This window comes from Nicotiana tabacum, chromosome 10 (assembly GCF_000715075.1).
Source record: "Nicotiana tabacum cultivar K326 chromosome 10, ASM71507v2, whole genome shotgun sequence".
Classification (NCBI taxonomy): domain Eukaryota; kingdom Viridiplantae; phylum Streptophyta; class Magnoliopsida; order Solanales; family Solanaceae; genus Nicotiana; species Nicotiana tabacum.
The window spans coordinates 134,781,432-134,799,020 of NC_134089.1; the positions used below are offsets into that span (position 1 = coordinate 134,781,432).

The 17,589-nt window shown below is 39.9% G+C and overlaps 1 protein-coding gene across 1 annotated transcript; it reads left to right on the plus strand.

The window, feature by feature from the left end:
• Positions 1-292: 292 nt before the first annotated feature.
• LOC107825203 (riboflavin synthase) lies at positions 293-1,363 on the plus strand. The gene has a single exon (XM_016652029.2). It carries the CDS (start codon positions 363-365, stop codon positions 1,209-1,211), a length of 849 nt encoding a protein of 282 aa, XP_016507515.1. The 5' UTR covers positions 293-362; the 3' UTR covers positions 1,212-1,363.
• Positions 1,364-17,589: the final 16,226 nt, after the last annotated feature.

The window sequence follows — 17,589 nt, forward strand, 5'->3', positions numbered from 1 at the left end:
TAAACCAAACTTATACAGTCATACTCCCCTTTTAGCAAACTACAAGAATAAATTAAATATTTTTCCAATTTGTTATACATCATGATTCATGCTTGACATAAGTTAAGCTTTAATACAATGGACAAATACAGGAGCAACATGCAAGATGCAACATGCCATTTCAAAGCCAATTTTTTTTATGGAGAGCAAATGATTTTAAACACACAAATAATTTCATAAAAATAAGTTAAGCTCTAATACTAACGGAAAACTATAGGGTAAAACATGCAACATGCCATTTCATAGTTGAGAATAATTTTTTAAAAATCTCTTACTATAACTATCCCATCGAAAGTTCAGATAACTTGAACCGAAAAGAGCAAATGGCAACAGTTTCATCCTCAGTTGCGTCTCTTTCCAAACCCTTAAACCCATCTATCTCTTCCCCCAAAAATCCTACCATCTTCAATCTATGGAATCCCCAGCTCAATCGAGTAAAATCCCCACAAACCCTATCTCTCAAATCTCCTTCAATTTCTCATCTCTTTATCAAACCTCTAAAAGCTCAACAATCTCGTATTTCTTCTACCCCAATCACCTCCCTTTTTACCGGTATAGTTGAAGAAATCGGGGAAATCAACCAACTGGGTTTCGATAAACCCGACAGTTTTACCATGAAAATCAAAGCTAACCTCATTCTTGAAGACATCAACCTCGGCGACAGTATTTCCGTCAACGGAACTTGTCTTACCGTCGCTGATTTCGACAAACAGTTGGCGGAATTCAGTGTTGGATTGGCTCCAGAAACGCTGAGAAAGACGTCTCTGATCGAATTGGAAAAAGGGTCTTGGGTTAATTTGGAAAGGGCTTTGAGGCCTAGTACTAGAATGGGAGGTCACTTTGTGCAGGGCCATGTTGATGGGACTGGCCAGATTGTTGAGCTAAAACCTGAAGGGGATTCTCTGTGGGTAAAGGTTAAAACTTCGAAAGAAATTTTGAGGTACATTGTGCCTAAAGGATTTATTGCTGTGGATGGGACTAGTTTGACTGTAGTAGATGTGTTTGAAGAAGAAGACTGTTTTAACTTCATGTTGGTGGCTTACACTCAGCAAAATGTGGTGATTCCGATGAAGAAAGTGGGGCAGAAGGTTAATCTTGAGGTGGATATATTGGGGAAGTATGTGGAGAGGCTTCTTAGTAGTGGCTTTGTCAATGCCATCAAATCTTCATGAAAAAAGGTTGTTTCTTTGTGCTTCATTTTATTTTTGTAACTTTTTGCCTTTGGCAAAATTTGTATCTTGAATTTCAGAGATTTTTCTATCCAGATTCTCTCAAGGTGTATTTTGGAATAGTGTTTCAGTGAAATAAAAATAAACAATATCACCTGAAGGACTTTGGTCAGAGCAAATGTATCTGAACTTTTATACCTGAATTTAGTAATATTAATTGCAGACATTATTTTGCAACTAATGTATACCTGAACTTTTATACCTGAACAATCAATTTTGCAAGCAGCAAGTAGGAAGACATTATTTATGCTGATTGTACTGATGTATTAATCTGCTGAGGTTTATATAGTGTAAGCGCCAATGAAAAGAGTGCCACTTTTTAGTTGCATGCTAAGGTTGTACAAGTCTTTATAGTACTAAAGAGTTATGAAACTTGTTCAGATTGAGATTGATCATGCTGATTTTGTTTTTTTTGTAATGCCATAAACCAACAAATTGATACACCTAAAAAGCACTCGAAATTTTTAACCACCTTCTAGGAAGGACGTTAAACAATTCCAAGCCTCTGACAAAGCAAGCTAATTACAGAACTTATGAATCAACAAACTGCCTCTATGTGCTCTCTTATAACATTTCGTGTGGTTTATCCTTTCCTTTATCTCCTGATTGATTTGTGTCACTACTGTCTCTCTATACACATTTTTCATCCTAGAATAATTTTGAGTTCTTAGCTTTCCAAGTGTGGTAGATCATGGCACCCCAGATGGCCGCTGCTTTTTTTTGTTTTTTTTTGTTTTGAGTCTGCTCCAGTGTCTTCTTTTGAACCACATTAGACTTTGGCTGATCCCCATCCTCTGCATGGTAATACCCGGCCATTGTTCCAACATCACTGTCAATTCAGATATCCACTTACATTCAGGATTGAGATTGCTCATGCCTCATGCTGATTTTGTTTGTTTTGTAATGTGAAGGGTTATTGATCGCAGTGCTAGCAGGTTAAACTATTAGTAATTGATAAATGCAGTTGAACGAGATTGTAATTGCATTGATAGCAAGTTTCAATCATTGTTTGTCTCAATTAAGTTGCTTCAGTCTAGTTACTTTCTCTTAAAAGCAGTTCCACTTAATAGCAAACATGTCGAAGCATGAATTCTGACATGTTGAGTTGTGTCCAGATACTTGGAACATTTTAGAAATTTGGTGAAGAAAGTGCACACGTTGTGTGATTTCTTGGTGTCAAACATGTCTGATACAAGATTTTGACCCTGTATAAGTATTTTTTTTCTTTGATGAGAAAAGTAGAAGTTTTATCAGTAAGTACCAAAAAGGTACTGTAATGGTACAAGAGAAAGGATCGTCTCCTTCTACTGATTGAAGGAGTACATAAGCTCAAATAAAGATTCAAAATCAGTAACAATACTTTCATTACAGTATACACCAATAGAAAAAACTTTTTAGACATTTGCACTTCACAGAAGATATATGCTCTTTCCTACTAGAGAAGCATCTGTTATTTCTCTCAAGCCAAATGCACCAAAATGCCTATAAGAAATGCATTCCATAGTGTCTGCTGCCATTTGAGATGATCTGCCCTCTCCAACTGCTCAAGGTTTGCTGAATGCTTCCAGGAATAACCCATCGAACTCCAAAAGTACTCAGAAAAATTGACCACGGCTTTTTTTTCTAATTATTTTTTCAGGGGACCACCTAAAGTTCTTATTAGACTGATCACACAGGAAGTAGTTTGTAGATGTACCTTGAGGCCTAAGTGCCTAAGTTAGCAAGGAAACTAGAGGAAATTTTTTTCTATCCTTAGTCTAGTTCTGTCAAGAAAATGTAGATGAGTAGGCAGAGGAATCTTGAGATTGGGGTCTTGTTCAATCTCTGTTTCAAATTTTGATCTTGTATATATTTGCTCATTGGTAAATAATATACTTTACTTACCCAAAAAAAAAAAAAAAAACGATGGCTGCCAACTGTACTTACAATGTAATAAAAGATGATAAACAGATTCTAATGCTTCTTTACACATATAACATCTGTTGCAAATATTAAAGCCCCTCTTCTGTAGGTTATCCCGAGTGATGCATTGTGCGCTGCAATCCATGTGAAACGTGCTGCCCTGGGTGATGCATTAGTCTGCCAAATAATTTTTCCTGGCCAGCATTCAATATATCTTCCCATATCTTTCAGATAGTTTTGTAACAAGCCTTCACAGTGAATCTTCCACCTTTTCCACCTTTCCAAACCAAGAAATCACCTACATTTTCTTCAAGGTTAAGATGTATCAGCATCAAGTAACTCATTGATTAACTCGAGTTCCCAGTCATTAAGGTTTCTTCTTAAGTGCAGGTTCCAGCCACTACTGGAAATTCCTTATAGGTGGCAACTTCATAATATCTGGAAAAATCTCCTCTAGTGGTAAATGTCCAACCATGATTAGTCTACTTTTTTATTTTACAACCATTACTTTTAGGCTATTTGCTGCAGCATGTGGCTATGTGAATATAGAGTTGGTTATATGAGCATGTGATTTTTGTCCTATATGAGAATTACTCCCAAAAATTTAAAATAAAAATAATTTTCCTTTGTGTGCAATGTTTGAATTTTCGTGGCACTTTTGGATAATTATTTATATTTTTGTCTGTGCATGTTTATTTGTAAATTAATAAAAATATAAAAAATATGTCACATTTGCATTTAATATGTAATTCTATAATTAGGAGTAATTAAGTTTGCTTTACAAAATGAAAAATTACCAAATAGGCATCTTTTGCATTTTTAGCATTTAATGTCCAAATTGTGTGATTTTATTTTATTGATGTTTAATTTCGGGTGATAATTATTATTAGAAGTTAATTAGTATTTTAAGATAATTTTGGTTTTTATAATTTAATTTCATACATTTTAGTTTTATCAATAAGTGAAAGAAAAGAGAACAAAAAATAGACGAAAATCGGATTGGGCCTCTTCTTCAATTTTAAACCACAAGCCAAAGATACCCAACCTTCCCCTACGACCCGGTCCATTTCCAACTGGGTCAACCCGGTCTGCCCCATAACCCCAAATGAACTAACCCCTCTTATCTTCATTTCATTTTTTCCTAACCCTAAAACTAAACCCATCTGCCCCCCTCTCTTTCTCTCCATCTTCTCCAAGCTTCCAAGCTCCCAACCATGGCTGCCTCTTCTCCTTCACCATCTCCAAAACTCCAAAACACACACATACGCTCACACCTCACAACCAAACGACCACTTGAAGCAGCCACCTGCTGTTGTTGCTTCACCTTCGTCTTCTTCGTCGAACTCGAGCTCTCATGGCTGCCTCCCTCGACGAACAGCACCCTAGCACCTCGTCTTCTTCTTGTCAAACAAACGAACCAGCCCCACTGCTTCATCTCCTCGTCGTCAACCTCCCATTTCCGTCGACCACAGTCGACAACTAGTAACGACCCAAACAACCCCCAGCTGAACCCACCACCATTTCCGTCGCCCAGCCTGCTGCCCGCCACCAGTTTAGCAGCGTCGATATCAGGTATGTGGTAGTCGGAAATGAGTCAGGTATTCAGATTATGGTTGGAATACCTAATGACATGTTAGCATCATTGGCTAGCACTATTCATCGTCGTTTCAATCCGGTTAGTTGGTTTAAGTTTTGTTTCTGTCCGTAATTTGTTTGATATTTTTCGGATCTGAAATCAGATATGTTTGATATTAATGTCATGTTTATCGTTTTTTTTATTTTTTTAGTTTGTCTCATTTTTCTTGTTTTTAGGAAGAAATTGTTAGTTTAATTATAATGTTGTTAGATTTAAGTTGAAGTTCAATTAATTATTTCTTCAGTTTGTTTTATTAATTTAAAAGGATTTAGTTTTAATATAGAAAAGTGTTAGTTTAAATCGTTTGAATCCGTCATGTTTGTTGTTTAATATAGATTTAATTTGTGTTCATTTTTTGTTTGAAGTTCTTTTTAATCCAGTGATTTAATGTGAGTTTATGTTTTGGTTTTTAATTTTTTTTTATTTAGTTTGAATCATGTATCTTTGTTGTAATTTTGTTGGATTTAATTTGAAGATCAATTGATTATTTGAGTTTAGTGATTTGAATCTGTTTATTTATTTTGTTTAAGTTTAATTTGACTTTGAGCTAAATGATTTGAATATACTTGTTTGTTATTGTTGTTGAATCTGAAAGTAGATTTGTTGTTTAAAGATTGTTCAGTCAAAATACCAGTGGTTTCTTTGTTGTTCATCATTTAGTTTGAGTTTGTTCATAAAATCTGATTAGGAATTGGTTATAGCTGCTATATTTTGGTTAGAATTGATTAGCTGAATTGGTTATAACTGACGGGGTAGATTGGTAAATTACAGTATTTTCAGGGTTAAAATGGTAATTTCAGTAAGGTCAGAGGGGTATTTTTGGAATTAAAATTCTGAACAATTATTTATTTTGAGTGCTCTGTACATTAAGATTAAATAATATTTTTATAATATTAAATAGTACATGGTGGGGGACAAGACATAATGTAGTGGGGGAATAATATAATTGTTTAATGTAGGTAGGGGGACAAGATATAATGGAGGAGATAATGTATTTGTTTAATGTAGTGGGGGACAAAACATTAGGTAGTGAGATTAAAAGGGGGATGAATGGAAGATAATGAGTTTTAATTTTAAAAATGCTGAAAATTTGTAATAAATAGAGGGGACTTGGACAGAATTGGGGACAAAAAAAAGGGGGGGCTGAAGATTGAAGAGAGAGAAAAAATTCCGAAAATATTAAAACTTCCAAATATACAAATAAAAACATTCTGGAAATTAAAAGAGAGAGAGTATACACCTGATATACAATCTAAATATTCTGATATACGGATTCAGAAATTAAGGGTTGAACATTAATTAGTCTTTCAAATCTGAAAAGATTCCCTTGGCTTCTGTCCGTTGATTGTTGTTGGTGTTTCTGGATTTTTATCTTGATTTTAAAATCTGTCACTGGTTTCTCGTTGCTGGTTGTTACTGGTTGCTAGGTGTTGTTGTTGTTGTTGTTGTTGTATGCTACTGAATTTCTGTTGAACTCCCTTTTCTTTTGCTTCCAATATCAGGTACACAACTGACACGTTGGTTACTGTAAACTGAAATATGAAGCATGAATACGAAATGAAGAGTTGAAGTTCTGAATTTATTTTAATTATATTCTGAATTTTATTTGTATATATAAATTATTTAGCTTACTCTAATCAGAATCATGTAGCTGTTTAATATATATAGTGGAACATCTGACGATAGCTTAACGGACGAACCATCTGTATTGCCTAATAAATAAATAAATGGTGTAGTAACTCTGTCTAGTTAATTTGTTATTGTTGGATGATTATCATGTCTCAAAAGGCATGTTAGCTGATTTAGACTATTCTTAAACATTCAACAGTTAGTTCATTAAACGAATAGACCATTTCGGAACTTGTAGGAATATTGTTTAGTTAAATACTATTGGTCACTTTCAACATGTAAATGGTCTAGGATAAAATTAGATTGCAATTTTTTTTTTAATTTAACAAACTGTGAACATGCCTAGTATAATGTAACTAGGTAGTAACATGTGAGTAAGATGGCCCAGGTCCAGTTTTATGCCACACACGTTGGGTCTGGGCCCGCATTTGCAACAGACTGCCCTGATTGCATCATTTTCAGATTTTATGAATCATATTCGAAACCCAACTATAACAACTCAAGCATGTAAATAAATTAAGACCTTTTCTCTTTCATTTTGTAGAGACAAATTTAATAGAGAAAATGTAGGCATTTTAGGATTGTCCTTTTAAAATAAATGAGATAAGTCTCGCCCAATAAAACGCACAAATTGCGGGGCCCTCAATAAATGTTTAATTGAATACTTAGATTTCGAGATGGGCTGTTTAGAAAATTTCATGGGCTTCTCAAAAGTAATAAAGCGTTAGATTCTTTAGGCACGATTTTAATAATACTACATCCCTAAACTCGGGTGCGCATTTATGCGACCCAAATCCAAATCTCAACAGAGTCAAAACGTGTCAACAACTATGGGTGCATTGATTGCGACGTAGTTCGAAACGCATTTTCACGACGTTACAATTCTAAAAAATAATAATAATAAAAGCGGTTTAAAGTTGATAAAAGCACATAAATTATAATATGTATTAAAATCAGATATCTAGCCATTACAACAGTTTAAGCGACCGTGCTAGAACCACGGGATTCGGGGGTGCCTAACACCTTCCCTCGGGTCAACAGAATTCCTTACTTAGAATTTCTGGTTCGCAGACTTCATTTGGAAAGTCGAATATTTTCCTCGATTTGGGATTCAATCGGTGACTTGGGACACCATAAATCTCCCAAGTGGCGACTCTGAAATAAATAAATAAATCCCGATTCGATTGTCCTTTAATTGGAAAAACTCCCTCTGCACCCTTGCGGCGCGGGCGAAAAAGGAGGTGTTACAGCTTTGGCGACTCTGCTGGGGATTTAAGCTTTACCCAGAACAACCGGTTCAGGGTAAGAAATTCGAGTTTGATAAATTGTTGTATTTTGGCTTTATTTTCTGATATTCTCATATGATCTGTGCTTAATATGCAAAATGATGCTTTTTACTGCTTTGATATTATTTGAACTGTACATATAAACTGTGCCGAAACCTTCTCTTCTTACCTCCGGGGATGTGCTTACTGGTTAAGACTCCCTATTCTGTTAGTGTCATACCCTAAATAAAAGAGGCTCGGAAAGTTTCTAAGCCGGCTGGCCTTTTGGTTCTCGGAAAGGAGCTCCTTCCTCAACTCGAGTTGTCCGCTCGGGTGCACTGTCTAGAACATATACCCAGGTTGAACATAAAATAACTTGACTCCATGCCGGATCCCTAGTAGGAACGTTTATTTGCATCATGTTGCATTTGGCTTAGGGGACTCAACATAGGGGTTGGGTCCGTCTAGGACAAACAACCTGAAATGAAATAGACCATCCTGCTACATCTTGTTTGTTTTGCACATTTATTTGCTTCAGATATGCATGCTGACCGGCTTCTGAAATAGGGAATTTTTGAAAAAAAATTTGAAAAGAAAAGAGAAAAAAAACGAAAAAAGTATAGTAGTGTAGGGAGATAACTACTTATTTTTTTAAAAAAATAAAATAAAATAAAAATAATAATAAAAAAAACAATGGCCTAGTAGTGTCAAAACCCTGCCAAATTTTGATTTTTTTTTAAAGTTTGATTTATTGGGAAAGAAAGGAATATTCTTTACAAAGTTCAGTTTATAGGCGAACTACGCCGGTTTGATTCTCACAGGGAGTAGAGATACGTAGGCAACCCTCGTCAGGTCCAACCTCCCATTTTGTAAAAATAGCAAAAAAAAAAAACAAACAAAAAACAAACAAAAAAAAGAAGTCAAAATTTTAATTTTCTGTCATGGAGTCGGGTGATGCCGTTTTTATCAAAAATAGCCGAATGTTCCCAAAAGGAACGCCGAAAGGCTGACTTTGTATAAATGACCACTTCTGTCATTTTTATTTTTTATTATTTATTGGTTAACTCGCACAACCTTAAAATCTTCGTCCCTGAAGTGCTGAAAGGTCGTGTTCGGAAGATCTGTTTTTTTTAGGAAAAATGATCAAATCGTTTTTTTAGTCAAATAAATTTTCGCTTGTTTAATCTTATTAATAAATGTGCAGAATGAGCACGACCCAAATGGAACCCTTTTCCATCATGAATAAAATCCTCTTCCAATTGCGGTTATGGTGGAATGATTTAGGCAAAGAAGGGCATGACGAAATCAAGAAACATCTGAAAGGTCTCACGAGTTTGTTGGATATCAGGCCTCAAGGGGATATTATAAGAGCACTGGTCCCTTACTGGGACCCTGCGCACAATGTCTTCCATTTCTCAGACTTTGAACTCACCTCAACTTTAGAGGAAATAGCAGGATACATCGGCAGTGCTGAAGTTCCATTGAGGCATAAATACCTGGTTGCTCCAAGAGCCGTAGCGGTGCACCGGTTTTTGGACTCGTTAAAGATAGTCAGAACAATCCATAACCCTGACTTGGCAAAAGGTTTTTGCACTATGAGCTTCATATACCAAAGATATGACCACATAGGAGGATTCGACAAGCCAGAAAACAAGTTGTGCAGCAAAAGTAACCATCGAAAGTGGGATGAACATAGACGGGTTGCTTTCATGATAACCTTCTTAGGGCTTTTAGTGTTCCCAAGAAAAGACGGGAATATTGACATAAAGATAGTTGGGGTTGTCAGTACTTTGCTCACTCAAAAGATAGCACGATGGCGCCCATGATTGTATCTGATATGTTCCGAGCTCTCACGGCCTGCAAAGCCGGAGGAAACTTTTTCGAAGGTTGTAACTTGTTATTGCAAATGTGGATGACCGAACACCTATGTCACCGAGCCCAGTTCCTGAGCCATGGATCTTCAGAAAAGACTTGCATAGAGGAGTTTTACACCAGAATTAATGAGGGCCGCCTACCTGAAGGAGTCTCGGCATGGACCTTATATTTCCGAACCCTCAACGCCAGTCAAATACAGTGGACACTGGGATGGTTACCGATCGACGAAGTCATATACATGCCAGCATCTAGGCCCCATTTTCTCTTGATGGGACTTAAGAACATTCAATCTTATGCACCGTATCGGGTTTTGAGGCAACTTGAGAGGTGTCAGATAGTTCCAAAAGATGAGGATCTAAGCACCCAGGTGATTGAGATCAGTTCCGATGGTCAGTTTCTTGAAGCAAGGGTCCGCCAGATTTGGAGCCAATGTCAATACTTAGAGGCAAATACTTGTGTACTGAATCAGGCAAAGGGGGAAGTTTCACTCGGATATCAGGCTTGGTACAAAGGGGAAATGTCGTCTGGAAGGCCGGCTAAAAGACCTCACCTTCAAGAATTCGCCAAGTCCTCACAAGAGCATTGGGATTGGTTGGCTAAAGAGCGGGAATATCTTGCCGAAATAGGCAAGCTGAAACAATAGATTAAGGATCTGAAATTAGAGAACAAAGTGCAGGTTGCTGCCAACGAAGGTGAAAAGAACAAACTAGCCAGAGAAAGCGAGATCCTCAAAGCTCGGATCCGGAAGATGAAAATGGATGCCGACAACCAACTGAGAAGCCGGGCTGATAAAAGGTTGATAGCAGGGTTAAGGAATCAGGTCACTGAAAGCCGAAAAGACTTGGAAAAATCCAAGGCTAGCATAGCAAGGATACGGGCCAGATGGGCAAAAGGTACAACAGCGCGGAAAAAGCACCTATGGCAAGTGAAAAGGGATTACGAAAGGAACGTTACAATATTAAGAGAAATAAATTCCACTCTCAGTGATCGGGTCCTTAAACAAGCCCGAGATGCTAGAACAGACAGGGAGCGCTGCTATGATTCAATAGCCCGAATGGAAGAACAAATGGAGAGGTTCCAAGATCAGCTCATTGAAAACACTCGAGTATTGAGACTAAAGAATCAACGAATAGAACAACTGTGCATAGAAAGGGATAGAATCAGGGGTAGAATCAATGAGATTGGGCGCTACATCACCACGAAGTGCCTAGCATGTGAATAAATGCCCCGTGATATCCTTTTTGCCTCAGTCATGGGTTATGTCCACCGGATCATGGAGGAATTAAAAAGCTTGCAAAGGGTCCTAGCACCAAAGCCCGCGGAAAGGCCGAACGATGCCTCTCGGGCACCAAAATTCAAGGCTTTAATGTATCCCTAGTTCAAGCCTGCACTTGTTTGTTTTTCAGAGTCTGTTGTCTACCCCTATGTTCTCTTCAAACATTGTTAATAGTGTGGAGTCTGTATTTCGTTTGTTTTCTTTCAAATAACAGTTTGTAATAGCATATTTGGGTAATAGAATGTAAAATTGGGTCTTTATTTTACTCAAGTCAGAACTACGTCCGGTCTGATTCATGCGGGGACATGGTACGTAGGCAATCTACATAAGATTCGACCATCACTAAGAGATAAAAAGAAAGGGCAAAGTAATTAAATAAAGAACCTAAGTCGGAATGACGCATGCAGTCGGAGCAAAAGCATGTTAGAAATGGTTAACTGCCTATGAACATTGCATCCCCCAACGTGCAATTACAATATCTGTTAAGACTCTAACACTGACAAGTTTGTTGTTTTTCCAATCTATATCAGTTAGTTTGTTAAATCGTACCGGCACCGTACCATTATCAAACAAGATCAAAAGGGCCCATACTAGAAAGCATGACTGGCTCAGACAACAGTGTTAAGTCGGAAAAGACGGCAAATCAGATGCTGAAGGAGGCCATGGAAAAAATGGAAAAGATGAGGCTGGAAATGAATGAAATACAAATAGCCTTAGCTAGAGCCCAAAAGGGGCATGAACTACCTGTTACTCCTACTCTCCAACCAGGACACACTCCAGAATACCCCTCTCCTGGCCCTTCAACGAGTTTCCCAAGCCATCACTACTATCAGGGAAGAGAGGCCTATGATCCCCAAGATCCACCACCCAATCAGAATCCTCATCCACCAAATGTTCCCATCTTTGTGGCGCCTGCACCAACCCCATTGCACAGATTGTCTAGTGAGCCATTGTTTCAGGCTCACGATACACAATATTACCCCCCTGAACTCACATTCAAAGCACCCGAGCCACACACCTATAAACCCCGCTTTGAGGTCCCGGCGGAGATTGAAAGGCTGGCTAAGAGCCCAGAGCAGGACGAGGTGATGCGGAAATTTAAAAGCCTGGAGCAGTCCTTCAGGAACATGCACGGGTTAGGCAACCAGGTCAGCGTGGCTTACAAGGATCTATGCCCTTTCCCTGACGTCCAATTACCAGCAGGGTTCAAGATGCCCAAATTTGATTTATACGAAGGGCATGGCGATCCTATGGCACATCTACGGGTCTTTTGTAGCAAGATGAGGGTAGCGGGGGGAAAAGATGAGCTACTGATAGCTTACTTTGGCCAGAGTTTGAGCGGGTCGGCACTAGAGTGGTATACAAGACAAGATCCGAGCAGGTGGTACACCTGGGATGATCTGGCACAGGCTTTCGCAGGACACTTCCAATACAACCTTGAGATAGTCCCAGACCGTCTCACATTGCTAAAACTTGAGAAGAAACCCGGAGAGAGCTTCTGGGAATTTGGGTTCCGATGGAGAGAACAGGCAGCCAGAGTTTATCCCCCAATGAGAGAGGGAGAAATGGTAGATTACTTTCTACAAACTCTAGAGCCAACTTACTTCGGTCACTTGGTGACGTCAGTTGGCAAATCCTTCAACGAAGTGGTGAAAATGGGAGGTATGATAGAAGAGGGACTTAAGTCCAATAAGATCCTGAGTTACTCGGCAATTAAGGCAACAAATCAGGCCATTCAGAGCGGCACGGGAGGTGCGCTCGGAAAGAAAAGGAGAGAGGAGGTCACGACAATAGAGGCAGGCAATTGGTCCAGATCTAGAGGTCCTTCCCCTCATTACCAACCCAGACCCCATCATCTAAACTACCCACACATTCCAAATTACCCTCCACAACCCTACTACCCACCACAAGAATAACATTTCACCGTCCATCAAGCCCAGACATACACCCAACCTCCGGTTCGCCCGCAATGGCGTGCGCCAGCTCCCCACAATACATACCCACCTCCACATTATACCTACCCACCACCACAAAACACCTATCCACTGCCAAGAGCCTACAGGAACCCTCCAGGGACAGGTTTCAGGGGGAATCCAGCTTCCAGAAATGATAGACTGCAGAGGCAAAGAACCTTTACTAAGTTGGGAGAAACTTATACTTCCTTGTTCCACAAATTAAGGCAGTTGGGTTTATTAAATCCTATTGAGCCTAGGTTGCCAAATCCCTTACCCCAAAATATGGATCACTCGGTAAGATGTGAATATTGTTCGAGAGCTCCCGAACATGATACCGAGAAATGTTGGAGGCTGAAACATGCGATACAAAATCTTATTGATACCAACAAGATCGAGGTACAGGCACCGGAGGCACCCAACATTAACCAGAACCCATTGTCAACACACCACGAAGCCCACATGATCGAGTTTGTGCACGAAGGAGGGGAGCCAAAGAAACCCTCACAGACAGTGATGATAATCCGCGCCACTCCGAAAGAAAAATCGACCGGTGGGGAAGCAGGGGTACAATTGAAGGGGGAAGATGTCAAGCCAGTGGTGATATTAGGGAAAGATCCATCCACCGCTACAAAGAAACCAGATCCAGCCAAATTGGTAGTATCGGGAGCATCATCTGCACCCCTAGTTGTTGTGAAAGGGATCTACAGGGAACCGGTCGTCATAAAGCCGGTAGTCCAATTGTCAGTGATTGATAGCAAGGCTGTGCCTTGGAAGTATGAAAAGGAAGTGGTAATGTACAAGGGAAAGCAAGTGGAGGAGGATAGTTGTGAGGCGCAGGGACTGACTCGATCGGGATGGTGTTTTACTCCCGTGGAGTTGAGAAGGACCAACCCAACAGTAACAAAGAAACCCGTGTCAGAAGAAGAGGCGGAGGAATTCCTGAAAAAGATGAAAGTGTAGGATTACTCCGTTGTCGAACAATTGAAGAAAACACCGGCCCAGATCTCGTTGTTATCACTATTGATCCATTCGGACGAGCATCGCCGGGCCCTGATGAAGATACTAAATGAAGCTCATGTGCCCAATGAAATTTCAGTGAACCACCTTGAAACGATTGCCAACAAATATTTTGAGGTAAACAAGGTAACGTTCTCTGATGATGATTTGCCAGTGGAGGGCACAGAACATAATAAAGCTCTCTACTTGACTGTCAAATGTGAAGATTCGGCAGTTACTCGGGCGTTGGTGGATAACGGTTTAAGTGCCAATATTTGTCCATTATCCACACTGAACCAGTTGAAGATTGACCATGATAGAATCCACAAGAACAGCGTTTGCGACCGAGGATTTGACGGAAGTGGAACAGACACCGTGGGGGATATTATACTCGAGTTGACCATCGGCCCGGTCGAGTTTACTATGGAGTTCCAGGTATTGGATGCCGCAGTATCTTATAACCTTTTGTTGGGACGACCGTGGATCCATGCGGCCAAAGCAGTGCCATCCATATTGCATCAAATGGTCAAGTTTGAATGGGACAGACAAGATGTCGTGCTACATGGGGAAGACACTGCGTGCACCATGGGAGGTGCCATTGTGCCATTCATAGAAACTAACGATGACAAAGGTCCTTGGGTTTATCAGATTTTTGATGCAGTGTCAGCAAATAAGATTCCCAAGGGTAAAAGCATTCCACACCCCAGGATAGCTTCCGCAACCGTCATGATAGTTTCGGAGATGCTAAGTAATGGGTTCGTGCCAGGAAAAGGTCTGGGGGCTGAGCTCCAGGGAATTGTTCAACCTGTCTCTTTGCCCAAGAATTTAGAGACTTTCGGATTGGGATTCAAACCAACTGCAGCAGATATAAAGCGAGCTCGGAAAATGAAGAAGAAAGTTTGGGTTCTTCCCAAGCCAGTTCCGCGTCTCTCTAGATCTTTTGTTAGAGCAGGTGTCACAAGGTCGTCAGTCCCGAAAATTCGTGGACCGTTGATTGGTCCAGATGGAGATTTGGATGAGGGCTTAGAAAGAATGTTCGCAGATGTCAACACAATAGAAGCTGGAGAGGGTTCTAGTAAGGCAGACATACAGTTTTTGGGGCCCAGGGCCAATGTCAACAATTGGACAACTACTCTTCTTCCTAATCGGAGGGAGTCCTGGTAGTTGGCTCTGATTTTCCTTTTTGTTTTCTAGATTATTCTAGGGTTGTAATCCAGATTTCTTTTTATTTCTATTACTTCTCAACAAAGTGTGAAACCTTGTTATGCCATAATTCAATAAAACAAAAAAGTTTCTTCTTTATGCCTTATTTTATATGTTGTTTTTTTTTAATTTTGTTTCCTTCGTTTCTTTTTCTGAACAGTTCTTTTCATATTGGTTCTAACGACATGGCATGCACAACGGATCTTCAACCTAGTCTAAAAGATCAATCTAATTCCGAACTAACTATACAAGAGGTCGATTATGATAATGAATCGGAATACGATGAGGATGAAGCCTTCGAGGAGATCAATAGGGAGTTAAGCCAGTTTGGAGAAAAATCCAAGCCTAACTTAAATGACACAGAAGCTATCAATTTAGGGGATGCCGACGATATCAGAGAAACTAAAATAAGCATCCACATTGCACCAAATATTAGGGAAGAATTGATCAAAACACTTATTGAGTTCAAAGATGTTTTTGCATGGTCATATGATGACATGCCCAGATTAAGCACAGATTTAGTGGTTCATAAATTGCCCACTGACCCGGCATGCCCTCCCGTCAAGCAGAAATTGAGGAAGTTCAAAACGGATATGAGTGTGAAGATTAAAGAGGAAGTAACCAAGCAGCTGCAAGCAAAGGTCATTCGTGTCACTCGATATCCTGATTGGTTGGCTAATATGGTGCCGGTGCCAAAGAAAGATGGGAAGATTAGGGTGTGTGTCGATTACCGCAATCTGAATAGGGCAAGCCCAAAGGACAACTTTCCTTTACCCAACATCCATATCTTGATCGACAATTGCGCCAGATGTGAGCTCGGATCTTTTGTAGATTGCTATGCTGGGTATCATCAGATTCTGATGGATGAAGAAAATGCGGAAAAGACGGCATTCATTATGCCGTGGGGAACTTATTGCTACCGGGTGGTGCCATTTGGTTTGAAGAATGCTGGGGCAATGTACATGAGAGCAATGACTACTGTGTTTCATGACATGATCCATAAAGAAATCGAGGTGTACGTGGACGATGTGATCATAAAGTCTAAGCATCAGGAAGACCATGTAGCAGACCTAAGGAAGTTTTTTCAAAGACTTAGAAGGTATGATATTAAACTTAACCCGGCTAAATATGCCTTTGGTGTTCCATCTAGAAAGATGTTGGGATTCATCGTCAGTCGGCGAGGTATTGAACTGGACCCATCAAAGATCAAATCTATCCAAAATTTGCCACTGCCGAAGAACAAGACAGAAGTAATGAGTCTGTTAGGAAGGTTGAACTACATCAACAGGTTTATTGCACAACTCACAACAACCTGTGTACCCATTTTTTGGTTACTGAAGAAAGATGCTGCGATAGAATGGACGGCAGAATGTCAAGAGGCATTTGACCAGATCAAAGGATATTTATCAAATCCACCTATGTTGGTTCCACCTGAGCCGGGGAGACCATTAATCCTTTATCTATTGGTCCTAGAGAATTCGTTTGGCTGCGTGTTGGGGCAACACGACATCACAGGAAGAAAAGAGCAAGCCATCTATTATCTCAGCAAGAAGTTTACAGTCTATGAGAATAAGTACACTCAACTTGAGAAGACATGTTGTGCTCTAACTTGGGTAGCACAGAAGTTTAAGCATTATCTGTCGTCACATACTACTTACCTTATTTCACGCCTGGATCCATTGAAGTATATTTTCCAGAAGCCTATGCCCACACGAAGATTGGCAAAATGACAGATATTACTCACAGAGTTAGACATTGTCTACGTGACGAGGACGGCCATGAAAGCCCAAGCATTGGCCGATCACTTGGATGAGAATCCTATTGATGAAGAATACGAGCCTTTGAGGATGTATTTTCCAGATGAAGAAGTGATGCATATAGAGGAATTAGAACTGACTGAGGAACCAGGGTGGAAACTTTTCTTCGATGGGGCTGCGAATGCAAAAGGAGTTGAAATAGGAGCGGTACTTATTTCGGAAATAGGACATCACTATCCTGTTACAGCTCAGCTACGTTTCTATTGTACCAACAACATGGCTGAATATAAGGCATGCATTCTGGGCTTACGTTTAGCTGTAGACATGGATGTCCAGGACGTCTTGGTCTTGGGAGACTCGGACCTTCTGGTACATCAGATCCAGGGTGAATGGGAAACACGGGATTTAAAGCTTATACCATATCGACAATGTTTGCACGATCTGAGCAAGCGATTTCGATCAGTGGAGTTCAAACACATCCCGAGAGTTCACAATGAGGTTGCCGATGCTTTGGCCACTTTAGCGTCGATGTTGCACCATCCAGACAAGATCCATGTTGACCCATTGCATATTCAGGTTCGTGATCAACATGCTTATTGCAACATGATAGAGGAAGAAATGGATGGCGAACCATGGTTTTATGATGTCAAGGAATACCTCAAGATGGGGATATATTCGGGGCAGGCAACCGGAGATCAAAAGAGAGCCATTAGACGATTGTCAAATGGATTTTTCCTCAGTGGAGGAGTGTTGTACAAAAAAACCCCAGATCTGGGATTATTGAGATGGGTAGATGCGGGTCAAGCCACGATAGTGATGACAGAGGT

What these genes read in the sequence shown, in the direction of transcription:
- LOC107825203 (XM_016652029.2), top strand. Translation starts at nt 363, where the DNA reads ATGGCAACAGTTTCATCCTCAGTTGCGTCTCTTTCCAAACCCTTAAAC.